Genomic DNA, 21511 nt, shown 5'->3' with positions numbered 1-21511 from the left:
CGGAGTCCACAGACACGGGCAGGATGGAGCCCGTGTCCTCCAGTCCTCCAGACTTCTATTGGTGAGGACGCCTTCTCAACGCAGTTCATTGTAGAAAGGGCGCACAGATCCCTGGGTCCCAAGCCCAGGCCTGGTACTCCGCCGCAGCCCATTATAGCACGCCGGTTAAACTATCGCGATCGCGATGTGGCCCTGAGGGCAGCCCGCACTAAGCAAAATTTGACATACAATGGCATTACCTTTTCAATTTACCCAGATTTCATCCCACTTGTGCAGGAGGAAAGGCGCAAGTTCCTTGATAGACTATGCATTGCTATACTCGGCGAAGCTTCGGGTAACACACCAGGGAAAGCAACGCTTCTTTACAAACCCGCAAAAGGTGGAGGAATATTTTAAAGCTGTCAAGAAAGCGCAGAGGGGAGACCATGGTCGAGGCGCTGAGCACGGAAATAATCAGTCGGATATTGATGAGGACGCTTGAACTCATCTAAGGCTGCAATACATTGAGCACCGGTGGTGCACTCTGCTCATAGACTCTGAGAGGGACTAAGATCTGCGAACATGATGCACTTAAAGAGTTGGGATTCTTAAGCCCATTCCAGTGGTAATGTATTCCAGGGACCACTATCCTACCTCAGCCGAATACGAGGGCGGTACAGGTACTACGGCTAGGGGAGGGAGAAGTGGTTGTGCGCTCTTTATGTGATTTCCCAGATGGGTGTACCCCTACCATGGAACTTGCACTTCAGGGACTGTTGAACCTTAAGGGAGGGCAGGAGGGAGGGGGGCGGGTGGTTTCTTCTGGCATGTTTGGGTTGCTTCAGTGGATGGGAAGGGTGGGGGGAGGGATGAGTTGCTGCTGGCATGATTGGGATGCAGTAGTGGGAGGGGGGAGATGTAATTCTGTTGGGGGTATTATCTTCACAGGGGGGCGGGCAGCTGCTTGTTCCATATGGGGATCTGCTTCATTGGAGGAGAGACAGTGCTGAGAACGCATCCATGGCACATTACAATTATACATTGTTCTTCGGGATATGAAAGGGATAGTGACGGATTCACAACTGAGATGTATGTCCTGGAATATCAGAGGACTTAATGATGCACGGAAGGGTCGAAATGTACTGGCATATTTAGAGCGCCATCAGGTACATATTGCTATGCTGCAAGAAACGCACTTGGCACCACAATCACGCGCGAAATTTGGCAGCAAATGGGCTAATGCTCGATTCTTCTCTTCTTATTCCACATGTGCTAGGGGGGTTGCCATTTTGTTTAAGCGTACTGTGCCATTCTAGGTGATCGGCGAGATCCTTGATACAGCTGGTCGATATGTCATAATATGGGGTCGCCTTGGGAGGGACACTGTTACATTGGTGAATTGTTATGCCCCCAATGTTGATACACCAACCTTCTTCACAATGTTATGGGGCAGGATTATGGATATAGGTTCCCAGCACATTATATGGGGAGGTGACTTCAATGTAGCACTGATACCTGCACAAGATAGGGCGGATGGGGTTGCGCTATACAAGCCTATATCTAGGGAGGCCTTGATGGGGATAATGGAGGAAGGGGATATAATGGATAGTTGGCGACATCACTACCCTCACCGACAGGAAGGCACCCACTTTACATCTTTGACAGGCACATGGGCTCAACTGGATTACTTTTTGTTGACCAGGGGTCTGGTTGCTGGGCTGGCGAGTGCAGCACATTTACCCAGAACATACTCTGACCACAGCCCGGTCCTGGTCCACTTGTGTGTGCCAGGATGGGACAACCCCAGGCCACAATGGCGACTGCAACCCACGGCCCTGTTAGATGAAGTATTCCGTACGGAACTTGGGGAGCAAATTGCTGACTTTTTTCCTCAAAATAAGGGTACAGTGAACACTGTTGAGGCTATCTTCGGGGCTTTCAAGGTCACGATCAGGGGATATTGCATATCAAAGAGTTTTGGCATCTTACGTGATATACAAAGAACATTGCGCACCCATGACCGTGAAATGAAGGGACTCGAGAATCGGATGGTGGTGGGCGAATGACACAAGCGCATGCTGAGTTTAGGGACAAATTGATTAAATATGATGAAGAGGCTGTGAAAGAAGCAAAATTCAAGGAGAAATACTGGACGGCGAGGAAGTACTGTGAGGGTGACAGGCCTGGAAAAGCCCTAGCGTTTTTAACTCGTAATCCACATCTTAATTATATGATTCTCGAAATTACTGATGGGGAAGGTTATGTCGTCAGGGGCGCTGAGGGCATCTTAAAAGTATTTACATAACATTATATTACCTTATATACCACTGCCACTTCAGGTGATATGCAGTATGATGACTTCCTTGGGGATGTAGCTCTCTGTTGGCTTAGCAACGTTCATAGGACCTTCCCGGGCGCTCCCTTCGAGCTGGACAAAATAAGGGAAGCCATGATGTCATTAAAAAACGGTAAAGCTCCGGGCCTGGATCGGCTCCCTGCCGAGTTCTTCAAGGCATGTATAGACACAATGTCCCCCGTTCTGCGTAAAGTCTTCAAAGAATCCTTGGGCGACGGGATTCTCCCCTGCTCTATGCGGGAGGTCATGATAACATCTCTATTAAAGCCTGGTAAAAACCCCAGATCCTGTGATTCATATCGCCCACTTTCACTGATAAATTGTGATGCGAAAATACTCGCCAAAGTACTGGCCACTAGATTGTCCCTATTGATGACTAAAATCATATTGCCTGATCAGTCTGGATTTGTCCCTGGTCGCTCCACTTCTCACAATCTCCGAACGCTGTTCTCCTTGGTTCGGACGGTGGCTCCTGATTTCCCCGTCGCAGCTGTATTTTTAGACGCCTCTAAAGCGTTCGACTCGGTCGAATGGAATTACCTCTTTAATGTGTTGAACCGCATGGGATTCCCTAAGTTGTTCATATCCTGGGTTCAGCTGCTCTATACACAGCCGACTGCGAAAGTGCTTATTAATGGTCGTCTGTCCCCCTCGATAGCTATTACGCGAGGTACTAGACAGGGGTGTCCACTGTCCCCCCTCCTCTTCGCTATAGCCTTGGAGCCGCTTGCCTGCCATCTGCGTCAACTGCACCCAGAAGGGGCATTTCGATGCTTCCAGCGTCAGATCGATGTGTCACTCTATGCAGATGACATAACGCTCTTTGTCACAGACCCAATAAACAACTTAAATCCCTTGCTGCGGGAGTTTGTGGTATTTGGTAGACTGTCTGGGGTGCAGATTAATTGGACCAAATAGCAATTCTGTCCCCTCACTGATGCAGTTACCGAGTTTTCTTTAGATTTCCCTTTAGAATAGTGTTGCTCAGATCTACAATATTTGGGTATACAGATCTATAGAGACAAGGATGAGACAATTCGGCTTAACTATGGTGTGGCTATCACCAAATTGACCACCTCTGTTGATCGTTGGCTCTCCCTTCCTTTGTCTATGGCGGGCAGAGCCTCACTTATCAAAAAAGTGGTGCTGCCCCGGTTCTTATATCTGTTTTTATATATCCCCTATTGTCCGGGTGCTTTTTTTTCCCAAACCATTGAGAACCGAGTTGTGTCGCTTGTTCTGGGGGGTAAACAACCGAGGCTTTGATGGTCTATACTGGTGCAGCCATATGACAAATGAGGTTTCGACCTCCTGAATTTTGAAGTTTACTACGTGTGTGCCCAGGCGCCACTATGCTTATCACTGGATGATACCCAAGCCCTTTATGCCTCAGCTAGCGGCCAAGGACTGGGTGGCAAATCCTCTTCCTCTGAGTGGCCTTATACACTGCCCTGTGGCGGACATAGAGACGCCATTCATGACGGTCATGTGTACGATTGACGCGTGGCGGCACATAGCCAATATGCTGTGCTGTGACCTGTTATATTCGGCTCGTATGCCTCTGACCTATCACCCCAGATTGGCGCTCTTACAGGAAAAGGGTTTTCAGCTGTTGTGTCAACGACTGAAAGTGAATACATGGGGCGATCTGTTTACTGATGGTCAATTTAATGCCATGGATTTGTTTTTTAAAGCTCATAGGCCCACTCCACTTGACATTTTTTTTATTATATACGGCTACGCCAGGGGATGAAAGAGATTTTGCCGGAATTCCCCAAGGAACCTGAAGTCTTGACTCCCCTACAATGTATGCTATGCTCACAAGATGGCTCGCACCTGGTATCAGGCATGTATGGCCAAGTTAGGGCGGCACGACAGGGCAATGTGGGGTCTGCCCGTTCACATTGGAGTGATGACTTGGCGCTGGAGATCACTGATGAGCAGTGGTTCTACTGCTGTAACATTACGGCTAGAATCTCAGCCAGCTGCAGACTCAAGATGATTCATTATAAGTTCTTACAGCGCTTATACTACACTCCTGTGAAAAAATATAGATTTCATTTATCTGATGATGATAAATGTGAGCGCTGTCACGCAGAGCGTGCTGGTTTCCTTCACTTGTCCTGGGAATGCCCCGTTGTTCAGGGATACTGGCAGCAAGTACATGAGGCCCTTGAGGCCATGGTTGGGGAGACTGTAGATTCTAACCCTCTATTGATGCTGATTGGGTACATATTGCCTGCTCCTTAGACTTATAGGAAATTCCTTGATTTCGCCCTCCTGCTTGCCAAACGTAGGGTGGCGTGCCGCTGGGGACGTGCCAGAGCCCGGAAATTTAAGGACTGGCTTACTGATGTGATTTACTATCAGGAACAGTCTGCGATTTTTGCTGAGACGCAGCCAATGTCTAGTAGGCCTAGGGACACATGGGGACCATTGACCACCTATTTGCTCTCACCGGGGGGTGAGGATGGAGAATCAGCTTGAGAGGAGGTACGTAGCACTGGTAATGGGGTTTTGGAAACCTGACTGCACTAATACATTACGGTTATTGATTTTTGTTGTTGTGCTGTTGTCTTACATCACCTTTATCTATATTTTGGATACCCCCCTGCCCCCGTTGTGACTGTATACGGGGTGTACGTCTGGCCCCTTTGGTGAGTCCGGGGCATGCTATGTGCTTAGTCATAAGATATATGTCTCTCTGGCAGGTCTGCTATAGGCCAGGGCACGTTATGTTTCTTTCCGTACACTTTGATACCTGCATGTACTTGAGAAAATATCTCGCCTTGCTATGTATTCTTTGTGATCTTTGATGAAGCAGCTGATGTAATGCCCCATTATGACTGTTTTCTTATACTGAAAATGTTATAAATAAAGTGTTAAAAAAAAAAGAATATAGGTCAAACTTGGCAATGTTTATAGGCTACTGATATGTTTTAGTGGATTTGACAATATTTAATGGGCTACTGACAGACATCTTTAAAAAGGCAAAGGTGTGATTTAATGACTAATAAGCAGATTCTACAGATTTTAAAACAATGGACTTTAGAACTTGTTTACGCAAAATTTTTTCAAGACACCAGCATAATTTTTGCCAATGCTCCAAAAATTGCTTCTGATAAATGATAATAAGGTCATCAAATATTTTTTATTCCTTCTTCAGAAAGACACTGGTGCCTGACTGTTGACCAAATGTACGGTCTAAGGGGCATATTAGCAACGCCTCGTTAAAATTATCGTTGTTTTAGCGGCAGGAAACTGCCGCTAAAACGGTGATAATGGGCTTGCTAATATGCGTTATAGAATTCCAATAGAAGCTCAGGTTAGATGTCCTGCACATCTAGCCTGCGCTTCTATTGGAATTCTATAACGCATATTGGCAAGCCCATTATCGCCGTTTTAGCGGCAGTTTCCTGCCGCTAAAGCAACGATAATTTTAACGAGGTTATTGCTAATATGCCCTTAAGTCTTTTCATCAGGATATTGCAAGATATTCTTGTTTGAAGCTGCACACATGTACATGTCCTAGAAAAGTCAGGTTAGTGGGTTATCACAAATGATTTCGGGATGTCTGGCTGGCAAGTCATGGGCGTGATTCCTAATGCATCTTCCATACCTCCTGAGATTGAATACGTGAGCGTGAATGCCAATCAGTAGGCAGTTTTATCACCTTCTCTGATTGAATAAGCGAGCTAGTAAATACCACTAGAACACTTTTTGAGTGTATGTCACTTTTGTGATGCAACTCCTGCACACATTTTTAGAAAATGTTGGCCTCCATATCTCTTTGTGCATTTCACAGCAGCCTATCGTATACTGTAATACCAGTTTTAAATAATGACTGTAATATTCACTGTTTTTACGCTTTACAGGATTGGGCCCAGTGTTCCAGCCCGAATAATTTCCGTCACTGGTTACACAAACAGACGTCTGCAATGATCTCATTTAACCAACTGAGCGTGAATAACATAAAACATGCATTTCCCATTCATTACTTTAATACACTTCCAATAATTCTCACTTCAGCCTGTGGATGAACTGCAACATACTTTGTACAAGGCTGTCACTGAGGCCCCATCTCCAGTGCAGCCAAGCACGCATCAGCTAAAGAAATGTGTGTGGCCTGGAAGCTGCAGCAGCCTGCGCTAAGACACATGATGGAGAGGGCTGAAGCTCTTTTTAGCCCAATGGTCGTTGCACGCCTAATCTCCGGCATGATCACATGCAGTGCTTTAAATGGGCCGGTACTCACCAGTACTGAGTACCGACACTTCTAAATTTTCTGTACTTGAGTACCGGAACTTCTTCTTATCCAACGAGAGTACCGGTACTCATGGGGCAGCAGCCCAACTTAATTTGGAATCTAAAAAAAGAAGCACGACACACTGCTAACAAGTCTTTCCGCTTTTTTGAAGCACTCGAGTGCTAATCTTCCCTTAACATCTCCTAATTGAGCAATGCCCCTCCTCCTGTTGTGCTCTCTAGCCGGGGCTGCTGAAGCCTCCTGGACACACGAGATTCTTTCAGCAGACCTGCACGCTGGTCCATTGTGCTCTGTTGGCCATCCAAACACCTTCGAAAAGTGGAGGAAGCTCTGTTTTTTTTTAACATTTCTTCATGTGCCCCCTGCAGTCCAGCTCATTTCTTCATGTGCCCCCTGCAGTCCAGCTCATTTCTTCACGTGCCCCCTGCAGTCCAGCTCCCTTCAACCCATTTGCAAGACGTAAAGGACTTGGTGCGGGACAGATGAAAGGCCCAATTTGCATCTCACCCCTCTCCCTACTGACACACTGCAGCCGTAGCTTGTCAGAGCTTAACTTATAAAAAGGAGAAATAATATACATGCCTTTCCTTTAAAATGTAATTGAACAAGAAAGTTTGTGATATTGTGTTATGGATGTTTGATTTCTATAGCACTTTCCAAGTGCTTGTGAGACCCAAGGCGCTATTACACTGGAAACAATTTAGGAAGGGGTTTACAATCAATTAAAAGTAAAATATTGGGGGCGTGATTTGGACGCTGGGAGAAATGGCGGCGTAGAGCGTCTCTCCTCCCGTGGTGACAAACTGTATGCGGATTTGGAAACCCTTGCACCAGTTCAATTTTGAACCTGACGACGGATCCAAAGATCGTAACCATGGCTCATAGGGAGGGCTGACTCTTGGACGGGGAAGAGGCTCCCAAAGGGCAAAAAATGCAAATTTGGATCTCCGATTGCGGCCGGAGTTAAGAAGAGTGCAGTGACGCGGCGTCTACCGGGAGAGTGAGACCGGAGCTACTTTTTTTTTATTTAATTTTTTTTTATTTGCATCAAGGAGGACAAACTAGAGAAAACCATAGTAAACAAGATTAGTCTGCAGAGGTTTCAGCAAGAGCAGTAAATTAACATTGTATATTCTGTAAATCATAGACAATGTAGAGGTCATACAGAGTGAAAAAAAAACAAGAAAGGAAAATATACTGTTATTGAGACATGATTAACCCCCAGATTCTGTCAATTTTTTGTTTAGCCTGCAGGCCCCTTGTAGCAGCAAGGGCAAACTCCATATTGTATGTTTCTTTAACCAGGCTCCACCATTCCATAACCGTTGGTGGGTTTTTTTTAATCCAAGCTCTAGCGATAACAAGTCTTGCACAAGTAACTAAAATATTCAACAAATCACTAAATACACTAGTACCCTCGCATATACCCACCACAACATCAATTGATGAAAATGAAATAGGATGAGCAAGTCTATCAGAAACAACCTTAGTTATTCCATCCCATAATTCACTAAGATGAGGGCAAGAAAAAAACATGTGGACAATATCACCACCAATTAGATCGCATTTTGGGCATTTCGTAGGTTCACTATAATTATTATTCGTTGCCCATTTAAGAATTCTCTCGAGGGTATGATATAATTCACATACAGTTTTAAACATTTGCAATTTAAGACTAGAAGATTGAGCTGATACATTTAGACTTCCAGAGATAGAGTAATTAAATCAGATGGTACATTCAATGCCAATTTTCTATTCCATTTCTCAGTCAATTTTGTAATCTCACTAGTGTTAAAGCCAGAAAAGATCTTATATCCTATGCTAATCATGGCTTTATCTGCTTCTCTATAGATGTAATCCCAGACCTCAGAATCTAATACCATGGTAAGCTGTAATTTCCTCACTAGATAATCTTTGATCTGATAGCGGTATACACCCGTTACAACGCATCTTTTACTCCGCACTACCATTACAACGCGACTTTTACAACGCATACCATTACAACGCATTGCGCTGGGGGGCGCTCTAGGATAGGGACTAAGTATAATTTACTATCCAACACCTTCCCTAGGGTCCACGGGGACTGGAGTTAGAATAGTAAATTATACTTACCACTATCCAGCACCTCAAAGCGCTATGCGTTGTAATGGTATGCGTTGTAATGGTCGCGTTGTAACGGTAGGTAGTTGTAATAGTATGCGTTGTAACATGGTACATCCCTGATAGCATTTGAACCTAGCCAATTCCGGTAAATTATAGCACAGCTTCAGTTGTTCATATGCCATAAATCCCTTGTGATCATAAAAATCACCCAAAAATCTAATACCGGAATCTAAAAGTAAGCGGCAAGCTGAATCATGAAAAATTACAGGAAAGCCCGGATTACCCCACAAAGGTGTTTTACAATGTAGAAGAGAAACGTTACACTTAGCCATATTAACTGTATCTCTTACCGTCTTAAATTTAACCCTTTTGAAGTAGTTAGGGTCGTTTAGCCTGTAAAGGAACATATTAGCATCCTGTCCAAGTAAGAATTTATGGAAGTACAAACATTTATCGGAGACCATTAGGCTACGAAAACGAGTCAAAAAAGCCGACCAATAATAGAGTTTAAAATCCGGGAAGGCCAGTCCGCCTTGATTGAAAGGAAGTTTAAGTGAGGAGACAGCCCACCGGGCTTTTTTATATCCCCATATAAAGCTACTAATATTTCCCTCTAATCTGAGAAAGTACGAATTATTTACCCATAGGGGAATTGCTTGAAATAGATATAAATATTTGGGTAAAATTTTCATTTTAACTAAGTTTATTCGGCCAATAATACTAAGCGGCAATTTATGCCATTTCTTAAATTGCATAGCAGTCTCTTTTAGTGATGATTCATAATTTAATGCCACAATTAAATCAATATCCGAAGAGATTTTAACCCCCAAATAAGTTGCAACACTACAAATTCCTGGAACGGGGGCAGACGATTGATAATTCATAACAATTTGGGTTTTAGTGGTTTTAAGTCTATAGCCAGAAACTGAGCCATATATACCCGCTTCTGTTATAATACCCTTCAACGCTTGGGGCACATCAGAAGAAAAAACTGCAACGTCATCCGCATACACAGTGATGTCAAGTTTATTTGAGCCATTAAAAAAAGGATTAATTAAAGCCTGACGTTGAAGTGCAACTAAGAAAGGTTCCATACCTAAAGCGAAAAGCAGGGGTGATAAAGGACACCCCTGCCTTGTCCCTCTCTTAATTGGGAACATAGAAGAGCATTTCCCCATATACGATACCTTGCCCATAGGGTTATCATAAAGCGATTGAATCCATCTCAAGAGCTGGCCTTTAACGCCAAATGCCTGTAGAGCCGCCCATAAAAAGCCCCACCCCACTCGGTCGAATGCTTTTTCTGCATTCTGCATCTAATAAGATCATACCGAGTGGGTCGGACTGGGTCCGAGCGGCATCAAAAGCAGAGATGGCCATGTTAATATGCGCTGTAGTGTCTCGCTTTGGAATAAATGCGTGTTGCTGGGAAGAAACGAGCTGAGACATTACTGCTGCGAGCCTAGTAGCTAATATTTTAGCAAAAAAATTGGCATCACTATTAATAAGTGAAATTGGTCTGTACGAACCTCTCTCTTGAGGTATTTTACCCTTTTTTTAAAAGAAAATAATTTGGGTTAGATTCCAAGATTTGGGCGCTTGTTGCCCATTGCCTATAGCGCGGATCACATCTGTTAATAATCTTATCAATTCCTCTGTGCAGCATTTAAATAGTTCCAAAGGAATAGAATCCTCCCCTACAGCTTTGCCCGTTGCTAGGGAGTTGATGGCACCCCTAATTTCTATTGCTGTAATGTCTACCGCTAGTTGTTCAGATTGTTCCGGCTCTAAAATTTTGACCATGTTTAACTCTATATAATTTTTAATATTGTCATCCGAGGTTGCAGTTTCTGGTGTATAGAGAGCTTGATAAAATGATGCAAATTGTTGTAAAATTGATTTAGAGTCACAGAATAGTTGGTTATTATCCCCTTTAATTTCTTTAACCATATTCTGTGAACGATCTTCAGCAACTTTATAGGCCAGAAGTTTACCGATCTTATCACCACTTTCATAATGATCAAGTTGATATTTCTTTAATTCACTAATACTCTTAGCCCTAAGAAGATCTTTTAATGCAGCTTTGAGTTAAATTAGTTTAAAGCTTAATACATCCAAGTTCGTTACACCACTAGAAAGAGCTTCTGCCATTTGATGCTCAATATCGAGAATTTCTCCGAGCCTTTTCTCATTTAAACATCAACGTTCTTTATTTTGTCGCCAAATATATTGTTGTGTGAATCCACGTATGCTAGCTTTGCAAGCATCCCAAACTATCAAAGGTTGAGTAGAATGTATGTTTATGTCAATGAATTCTTTTATGTGTTCTTTAAGTTGATTTACAAACCCGAGATCGATGTACAAATATCTTGGAAATAAGAAAGGGCGAGGAGACGACTCCTCAGTTGTAACCTCAAAAGTTAAAGAGATCGGGTTGTGGTCCGAGGTTACCCTCGTGTATATAGCCATTGAGCAAGTTCCAAGGATAAGGTCTGAGACCCAAACCATATCTATGCGTGAGCATAGTTTATGTGCTGCAGAATAATATGTATAGCCGGCCAATTTAGGGTATAGACATCTCCAGGCATCTTTAAGGAAATGAATAGCTGCCAGATCCAAAATTGCAGCTCTAGTTTTCCTCATTCTCTGAAAGGAATTTTTCCTAGTAGTGTCTAAATTATAATTCATAATACAATTAAAATCACCCAACACAATATATTCCCCATCCCATGCAAGCAGTTCCATATTGATCTGATCAATAATTGTTGGCTCATCTTGATTTGACGCGTAAACCCCACATATTGTGTATTTTCGACCTTCCAGCTTTATCTGTGCAATAGCCCATCTGCCCGCTTTATCAGTTAATGTCTTAAGTATTTCAACTTTTATGTTTTTATGCTTTAGAATCGCCACCCCCCGAATTGAAGCATTAAACTCAGTACAAACCATAATATCGTATCCTAATTGTTTAAGCAAGTGTTTATCTTTATAAGCTATGTGAGTTTCAGTAATGACCGCGATTTGAGGGTTATACATCTTGAGCTCCTCATATACAAGACTCCTCTTTGTTCTATTATTTAAGCCCGCCACGTTCCAAACTAAGCATTTTATTTGATACATTTAATAAAATAAACATCCCTATCTCTATGACCTCTGTAATAAATCATATCAGCTTTATAATTCCTCTCATTTTTATAGATTTTACGTCCTCTGATGCATTTTTTACCCCAAAGCATATCTCTCTCTTCCCCACCCCACACACTATCCCACCCCCTCCCTTCCCAATAGTTGCCTGCTGGTCCCCCCCTTAGACCGGCTGCCGCTATACTGGCAGCCAACAATCGGAGTTAGCCGCTTATAGGATCCGGGCATTCAGAATTATCAAAAAAAAAAACGTGCTAAACCGTCGTCAATATCTAATGTGACATATTACCACCCACGAGAAACAAAAACAAGTCAATCTAGAGAAAGATAGAAGGAAATAGCAATAGATCCATAAATGAAAGTCTCATGATCCAAAAAATGGAGTATGCAAACAAATCATTAGTTAATATCCAGTTCATTTTTCCATTCTCCAAGTAGCCATAGCAGATTCCACCTCATTCTCTTCCAAGAAAAAATAAGACCCGCCATTTTTAATTACTTTTAGTTTAGCTGGTTCTTGTAAGAAAGCTTGACAACCCAATTCCTTAATTGGATCAATAAATTGTTTCAATTTCCAGCGCCATTCCAGAGAAAGTTTACTTAAATCAGATCTAACGAAAAATATAACTGAATCAATGGTAACTGGAGTATTTGGCCGTGCTTTTATTGAAATAGCTTGGCGGAGCAGATAGTTACCTATACATATCAAGATTGGACGAGGATATTTACCACCCTTATTTCTTTGAAATAGGGGTAGCCGATGGGCACGTTGTAGCTGCGAGTCCCAATCCCAATCTGATAAGTCAGGAAAAGCCTTTTGAAACAATTGGGCAATAAATGCCCTAGGGTCAGCTCCCTCGGCTCCCTCCGAAATGCCAAAAACACGTAGATTCTGTCTACGTTGTCTGTTTTCTAAGTCTTCAAGTTTAGCTTGCATCTGCAGTAATTGAGCAGCATGTTTATCCACAGCAATTTCAGAGCGATGTGACTTTTCCTCTGTTAAAACTACTCTTTGCTGTAGTTCCTCCATATCTTGGGAGACAGCCCCCAGTTTGCACGACATCTCTTGCAGAGAAGCTTGAGTCTTACTACTGTCTTCCCTCATCTGCTGATAATGAATCTTGGCTTCTTGTTTCTGTTCATTTAGTAGCTGTAATATCGTCTGAAATGATGCAGACACCTCCCCTTGAAGGGTCCAATCCGCTGATAAGAGAGAGGAATGCTTCAGCCCCTCTGAAGCAACTTCTTTTGTTGGCACTGCGTTTGAAGCCAGCTCAGTACCACCCATTGCTAATTTTACATTACTGACTGTACTTTGTACCGTAGTAGTAATATTAGAAGAGAGTGTAGGGGAGTCACCCGCAGATGTTATTGGTAATAGAGTAGACGATTGCAGAGTTGTTAATGAAGAAGAGGAGGTTTCCACTAAAGATTCCATACCAGAGCCAGATAAATCTTGTCCTTCCATTAAAGCCAAAGTAGATTCTGCATTATTATTATTATTATTATTAAATTTTATAAAGCGCGTAGTCACCCGTGAGTATCCCAGCGCTAAGAGCATTCTGAGCTACAATAAGTACTTCAAGTGACCGTTGGTTGGACGCCACTATTCCAGGTGCATCCATCACATTATTAGAAGCACTTGCATTGCCTGCTGGAACGCCCAGTTCAGTAGGACTGTTTCCTGAAAGTCTCATAGCCATTGATTTAACGCCTCCCTTGGCTTGCACCCATTGTCTGATAGGACTATTTTCTGCTATTGCTTACATAGTACTAGGCTTAGGTTTGCTTATAGTCTTCTTGGCTTTATTCTTAGATTTGCCTTTGAGCTTTTTAATGCTGATAGTTTTATCATTGTCTTTGATTAATCCTGATGGTGTGTTATTACCCAGATCATTAATGTCACAATACTCCTCATCTGTCTCATCACCGTCAACATTATCAAATCCCTCAGCCCCTACCACTCCCGCTTCAGCTGCGTTTTCGGCTGAGATAACAGATAGCACTTGGTTAGTTGATGTATTTTCCGCAAGATGAGTCTCAGATTGAGATGGGGTTATACTGAGATTAATTACCGAAATTGCAGCTTGGTTAATCAGGGCAAGATAACCTGTAGCTGAACCAATATTGACCTCAAGTTCAATTTCATTTACATTTGAAGAGGGACAGCTGTTTAATGTAATCTCAACATTAGTTATATCGTTGGCCACTTTATCCCCTGTAGCTGTAGCTGCAGCAATGCTCTGGCTCTCTAAAGTTAAAATGTTGCTCATTGTCTCGGGCAATATTGAATGAGCTCCCATATTTTGTAACAAAGTATCACCAACATTAGTCTTAAAGCCGCCCACTCTTTCCCCCAGTTCTACTTGCCTACCCGTGAGTTGTTTGTTTGTGTCCAAAACCGATCCCGATGTAGTGCTGGCAGCCTTTCCCACAGGAGCCGGGTCGATAAGAGTGCCAGTCAATAACAGCGTCGACGTTTGCTTTACCGTTGTAGCCGTAGTCCGGGTGTTTCACGCTTGAAGTTTCGGCGCCATCTCGAAGTGACCTGCTGTTGTTGTAGATGGGGAAAACCGCCGATAGACCTTCAGGCCAAACCAGCTAACCGCCGACCAACCCCTCGTAGCCTCAGGGGTCAGACGTGGTAATCGAGCGAAGCGAAGCAAGCTCCGCACTCGGCTCCCAATCAGCCAAAGTTGCAGCATCCGTCTGGGGTTTGGTCCGTAACAAGCCGCAGCGAGCCGCAGCAAAGCCGCACAATCCGCTATACGATGAGACGGGGTCTCCTGCTCAAACCTCACAAGAAGTCACAAACGCCAGCAGCATGACCGCGATGTCGGTATAAGGTAGGCAGACAGAAATCCAAGAAATGTCCGCTTTTCATTTAGGAGTAGAGTACAAGGTTAGATGTAACACACACAGTGAATCATGCTCGCAGCCCAGACCCGTTCAGCGTTCCTCCGCTCTGGCGGTGTCAATCCGCCATCTTGGACCGACACTGATTTGATTCAATGAGTCTGAGTGAGATCGAGACCGGAGCTACTATAGAAAATAATTGTTAGTGAACTTTTTTCTTCGTGCCTTTGAAACAATTTCTAACATAAAGCGCCAATTAAACGAAATCTTACATGAAGATTGCATATGGTCGTGAGGTTTTAGCAATGATTTTAATTAATGGCCCCTTAGCACAATCCTTAGCCCCGACACCATGGCTCCACCCCCATAGCCCTGCCCGCCCCTAGCCCCGCCCACATCTCAATTTGATGAGTACCTGCATTAATTTTTTTCCATTTAAAGCACTGATCACATGTGGATATCAGCAATCAACTACGGCCCCAGACATGTGCACAATGTGCAGGACCACAAGCAGAATAGCTCCCTCGATACTACTACTATTGTATGTGGAGTTTGGTAATAGTTTGGAACATACTTAAAATGCTAAAAATAAAACTATCAGCTCTGAAGGTCTACAGTTTGAAAATTATCTTGGGAATCTTTGTTATGAGTGCATGAATCAAGTATATTTTGAGAAGGTATGGTGGGCATTAAATTAACCTGCAAACAAGTTTTACCATTTAAAGTTTAAAAAAAGGAGTGAACAAGTGTTTCTATCCTGCACAATGATTCTCATGTACTTTACATTTGTAGCCGTGCCAAAACTGCCTATTTTAACCACATCTGGATAACTCACTCAATCAATCAATCAATCATGGGCATTTATACCGCGCACTACTCACCCGGAGGGTCTCAAGGCGCTTGGGGGGTGGGGGGGGTCCGCACTGCTCGAACAGCCAGGTCTTGAGCTTCTTCCTGAAGGAGAGGTGGTCTTGGGTCAGGCGTAGGTCGGTCGGGAGGGAGTTCCAAGTCTTGGCGGCCAGGTGGGAGAAGGACCTTCCTCCTGTTGTCGCTCTGCGGATGCGGGGGACGGCGGCGAGGGCGTGACTGGTCGAGCGGAGATGGCGTTTGGGAGCGTAGAAGTTGAGGCGGCTGTTGAGGTAGGTCGGGCCTTGGTTGTGTAGGGCTTTGTGTGCGTGGGTGAGGAGCCGGAAGGTGATTCTTTTGTTGATTGGGAGCCAGTGCAGGTCTCTCAGGTGTCTGGAGGTGTGGTTTCGTCTGGGGACGTAGAGGATGAGTCTCGCCGAGGCGTTCGGGATACGCTGGAGTCTCTTCTGGAGCTTGGCGGTGGTTCCGGCGTAGAGGGCGTTGCCGTAGTCCAGACGGCTGGTGACGAGGGCCTGGGTGACCGTCTTCCTGGTCTCGGTGGGGATCCACCGGAAGATCTTACGTAGCATGCGCAGGATGTTAAAACAGGACGAGGAGACAGCGTTGACTTGTCTGGTCATGGAGAGGGAGGAGTCCAGGATGAAGCCCAGGTTGCGTGCGTGGTCTGTCGGTTTGGGTGCGTTGCCCAGGGCGGGGGGCCACCAGGAGTCGTCCCAGGCGGAGGGTGAGGAGCCCAGGATGAGGACTTCCGTCTTGTCTGTGTTCAGTTTCAGGCGGCTGGTCGTCATCCACTCGGCCACGTCTTTCATCCCTTCGTGTAGGTTGGCTCTGGCGGTGGTGGGGTCGTTGGTCAGGGAGAGGATCAGCTGGGTGTCATCGGCGTAGGAGATGATGTTCAGGTTGTGTTGGCGTGCGATGGCCGCAAGGGGGCTCATGTAGACATTGAAGAGGGTGGGGCTGAGCGAGGAGCCCTGAGGGACGCCGCAGATGACTTTCGTGGCTTCTGATCTGAACGGGGGAGGCGGACTCTCCGTGTCCTTCCGGCGAGGAAGGAGATGATCCATTCCAGTGCCTTCTCCTTGATTCCGACGTTGCTGAGGCGCTGCACTAGGGTGCGGTGGCAGACAGTGTCGAATGCCGCGGAGAGGTCCAGGAGGATGAGGGCCGCTGTTTCTCCATTGTCCAGCAGGGTTCGGATGTCGTCAGTGGCAGCGATGAGGGCGGTCTCGTGCTGTGGTTGGCCGGAAGCCTGACTGAGATGGGTCGAGGGATCCAGTCGTCTCGAGGAAGGCTGCCAGTTGCTTGTTGACGGTCTTCTATATGACTTTGGCTGGAAACGGGAGGAGCGAGATGGGGCGGTAGTTCTTGAGTTCGGTGGGGTCCGCCGTTGGTTTCTTTAGTAGAGTCTGAGTTCGGCATGCTTCCAGCTCTCAGGGAAGGTGGCGGTGTCGAAGGAGGTGTTGATGATGTCCCGCAGGTGGGGTGCAATGACAGCGTCGGCCTTGTTGAAGACGTGGTGAGGGCAGGGGTCGGTTGGAGATCCGGAGTGGATGGAGTTCATCGTGCTGATGGTGTCTTCGAGGTTGATCGGTGTCCAGGCGTTGAGGGTGGTGGTGGGGGGCGTTGGTGTGGTCGTGGGGAGCGTTGTTTGTGTGCTGAAGCTGTTGTGTATGTCAGCGATCTTGTTGTGGAAGTAGGAGGCAAGGGAGTTGCAGAGGTCTTGCGATGGGGTGATGTCGTTGGTTCCGGCGTTGGGGTTGGAGAGCTCTCTCACGATGTTGAAGAGTTCCTTGCTGTTGTGTGCGTTGTTGTTCGGCCGGTCCTTGAATGCTGTTTTCTTGGTGGCGTGGATCAGTTGGTGGTGCTTTCGGGTGGCGAGCTTGAGGGTAGTCATGTTGTCCGGTGTAGGGTCTTTTCTCCAGGCTTTCTCGAGGGCACGGCAGTTCTTCTTGGAGCTCTTGAGTTCGTCGGTGAACCACGGGGCCTTCTTGCTTCCGGGTCTGCTGGGCGGGGTCCTCAGAGGGGCGAGTTCGTCCGCGCAGGTGCAGATCCATTTCGTGAGGTTGTCGGCGGCTTGGCTGGGGTTCGCTGAGCTGGCGGGAGGGTGCTGGCTTAGGGATGCGGCTAGTTGGTCGGCTGTGATCTTGTTCCAGCTTCTTCGTGCAGCCTGTTTGCTGGTGGTGGTGGACCGTGGTCCTTCTGAAGGTGAAGTGGATGCAGCTGTGGTCCGTCCAGTGGCGTGGCTGAAGGCGATGTCTTTGCTGGACGAGAAGACGGCGTTGAGTGTGTGTCCGGCGAGGTGGGTGGGGGTGGTCACCAGCTGCTTGAGTCCGAGGGTGACAAGGTTGTCAAGCAGGGTGGTGGTGTTGCGGTCGTTGTTGTTCTCCAGGTGGAAGTTGATGTCCCCGAGGAGGATGTAGTCAGTGGAGGGGAGGGCGTGTGGGCTGATGAAGTCAGCGATGTCTTTGCTGAATTGAGTGCGTGGTCCCGGGGGTCGGTAGATCAGGGTGCCCCTGAGGGTGGTCTTGGGGTCGGTGTGGAGATGATGTACAACACAGTTTTGTGGCTGTTAAGCCTAATTTAAAAAATCCCAGGCTTTGCAATTGCAAAAAAGTGTGTCGTTGACATGGCTATACATGTGAAAGTAAAATATCAGGAAAAATTATGTAAGCGCTAAAGTGGGGTTCAAAGATAGCAGGAAACCATGAAAAAACATAGGGTTACCACAGAATGAGACTAAAGAGAAGGGCCCCCATCAACTTGTGAGATTACATATGTACTGATGGATTAGGAAGTGTCGTAGAGTAAATTTGTTTGAATAAAGTGTAAGGATAAATAGTAAATGAGAGTGGAATGAGTGACACTATTATGCATTTCAAGAGATCGGAGTATAGAGAATTTTGTAAATTACTGGCAACGTTATTGTGTTATGGAGTTTGTTTTCGCTGATCTCAGGCCAGCACTGGTCTTATATAGAGAGGGAGTTGGAGTGAAGTGAGTTATTCATTAATCTTCTCTTTTCGACTTTAGGTATGCTGGTTGGACAGGACTCGTTCGAAAGCACTGAGAGTTACGACAGCTGTGACCGTCTTACCCAGTCCTGGGGCAGTCAGTCATCCTTCCACAGCCTCCAGCGTGTCCCCTCCTACGACAGCTTTGACTCTGAAGACTACCCTGTAACCCTTCCCAGCCACAAGCCCAAAGGTACCTTTAAAGACTATGTACGAGACCGAGCAGACCTCAACAAGGACAAGCCAGTCATCCCCGCCGCAGTCCTTGCTGGATACACGGGTAAGGGTCACTTAACTAAATCAATTACATTCTGAAGATAATGGCTACTGGTGCTCATAGATAGCTAATGTCTTAGATCGGAGTCCTGAAAGCTGCTTTACCATGCTGGGTCTACTTAGGAAAGTGATTCATGGTAGTACAGGTTTCTATTAAGAACTCTCGGATTTTGCCTTAGAAGTTGGTTATTTTGTAAAATTTGGACTCCTGATTGACATATATTCAATGTTCAAAACAATAGTTAAACTGCTTATCAAGAAAATCTGTTTTTCCTTAGATCATGCAATGTATAACTCTCCTAGGCCATGGTGATTCTTGAAACACAGTACTTGACTCAGTTACACCATTATTCAAAAATGACATCATACATCGCTATGGTGCAGCTTGGCTAACACAGAACAATATGTTTCCCCCTTTGACTCCGGGGTTAACCCAGCACAGTCCAGCACTACATTTCACCCTGCAATGCTGTGGTTCTTCCTCTGAAGTTACCGTACAATCTGTGACACTACACTTCAACTTTGACTTCATAGTAATCAATGAGGCACTTTCCTCCATGTTTGGTAGTTTATGCAGCACTGCTTTGTATACTTCCCATCACAAAGATCCTATTACAGATTTTGGTTACCATGCCCCCACTTCCTTCTACCTAGTCGGACAGATACACAGGAATGATGAGTTACTGCTCCAGTGGGGAGTTGTAACTGCTTCTCCAGGATGCTGGTGATGCACAATGCAGATTTGAAGCCGTTTTACTCCAGATTCTGGGTAGTATGTGTGTCACTCCAAAACAACTGTTAGAATTGTCTAGATCAAGTGCACCAAAGTAGCAACATAACATAACAACTCACACAGCTCATTAGAAAGACCCAGAGAAGAAGCACGGTGGGGACAGTCAAGATCTATTCCACCAAATGCTTAGACATTCTTGAAGTATCACCTGGCTGCAACACGTTTTTACATATTAAGCAAGGGCATCATGACAACTGTACAAGTAGGGATGTGATGGAATTAGTGAGATATGATGTGAGAGATGTAAATATTGCTGCACAGTTGGAGACTTAGGGGTTGAGGCAATGGGAGTCACCAAAAAGTGAGGTGCGGGAGCTGTAGAACAAGAGTAAACTGGAGCCTTGGAGTAGGTAAAACCAAGACCAATGGGGAAGGGTAGAATTTGTGGCGATGAGGGCAGAGTGAGCACACTAGCTTTCAGGTGTATGCAGTACCTGGGACAGGTTAGTGTCAGATAAGCGGTTCATGGTAGGAGCTGTAGAACGGCGACTAGGATGGAGGCTGTGGGAGTATCAATATCATAGCATGATCAAAGCGGTGGATTGGCTGAAGAAGTGCATTTGCGCATGAGGTGCTTGTTTCAGAGGTGTGGGAAGGAAGGTAATGGGAAGACAAGTAGTCGGATGGAGTGGTCAATGATTGACATACAAAGCATTTATTTATTGAACACAGGTGTGAGAAACCACTACAGAAAAATGGAAGACTGGAGAGGAGTGTATTTGTTTTTAATGAAGAGGAATGTATTTGCTTCTGAAGTAATGAAGGTGATTAGCAGGGAGTGCCAAAAATGTTTTAGGCCCAATACAGAAACTGTCTCTAAACTAATTTTGTCAACTGTGATGAGGGCATGTAATGACCCCATTCACTATATGTGTGACTTACATATTCTGTAGGGGTTGAGCTAAGCACAAGCAAGCCCAGAACAGCGCAATAACATTAGGGTGGTAACCCGTCTGCGGATGGTTTCTCTTCACCTTTTCATGTCCTGTGGTTTGCAGAGGAAGAAGGAGAAGGTGTGTCTCAACTGTGCACCCGAGCATATCTCTCTAGTACGGCAGATAAGGTCACACCAACAAAGGCGAGACCAAAGAGCAAAACACATCTGCTGAACCACATTCAAGCAAACTTTCAGAAAAAAAGCATTTACAGATGTTACAGCTATGCCGTGTATGCAAACTGTACCCAGTAAATACCTATAGAAAGCTGTTGCTTCAGGTTTTGGTACTTATATTATAAATAACAGAGAAGGCTGTTATCTCTGTCTGAAATGTGAAAAGATTTTTGTCACAGTGGATTATTTAAGATGGGACTACGTTTGATTGATGCAGGTTACTTTGGAGTCTTTCCATCTCGGACAATTTGCCAAGTATTAGTATTCCTGATAAATATAAACCCTTAGGAGCTCTCACGTTTGCCTTTAGGTGTCCCTACAACCTCATGATCTGGGGTAAAGGCATACACTGTCGGCAGCACTGGTCTATTTGGCACAGACCATTAGACTTTAGTTTATTTATTTATTTGTTTGTTACGATCAGCTATATCATTAAAACACCTTGAAGGCATTGAACCAACTAAACAGTTATATTAAGCAGAGCCACTGGAATTATGCTGCAACAGAACATCAAATTATGCAGCAGACTTGATTAAATTATGCTGAATGAAAAGCCATATTGTACAGTGTAATGTGGCACCTATTGGAATAGTATTACATTATTATTTTGTACATTTTACACAAAGTAATACTGTCTGGGACAAAAATGCCACCTCTTTAGTACCAGTTTAATAACCAATTGCAGAAATAGGCAACCGTAACATCACCAGTTAGCCTTTGCATAGGCCTTCGACAGATTGCGAACATA

The 21511-nt window shown here is 45.0% G+C and overlaps 1 protein-coding gene across 1 annotated transcript in view; it reads left to right on the top strand.

Annotated features, from left to right (window-relative positions):
- The window catches only part of ETS1 (ETS proto-oncogene 1, transcription factor), an 811579-nt gene that overhangs the window by 535851 nt on the left and 254217 nt on the right, over nt 1-21511 (top strand). Inside the window, exon 6 of the mRNA XM_086956985.1 lies at nt 18603-18863. Within this exon, the coding sequence (XP_086813111.1) occupies nt 18603-18863 (261 nt within the window). The remainder of the gene's footprint in view (nt 1-18602; nt 18864-21511) is intronic.

Source organism: Lissotriton vulgaris, chromosome 2_1, assembly GCF_964263255.1.
Source record: "Lissotriton vulgaris chromosome 2_1, aLisVul1.2, whole genome shotgun sequence".
Lineage (NCBI taxonomy): Eukaryota > Metazoa > Chordata > Amphibia > Caudata > Salamandridae > Lissotriton > Lissotriton vulgaris.
Note: the sequence above shows the minus strand (reverse complement) of the source record. Positions and strands in the feature narration are given on the sequence as shown.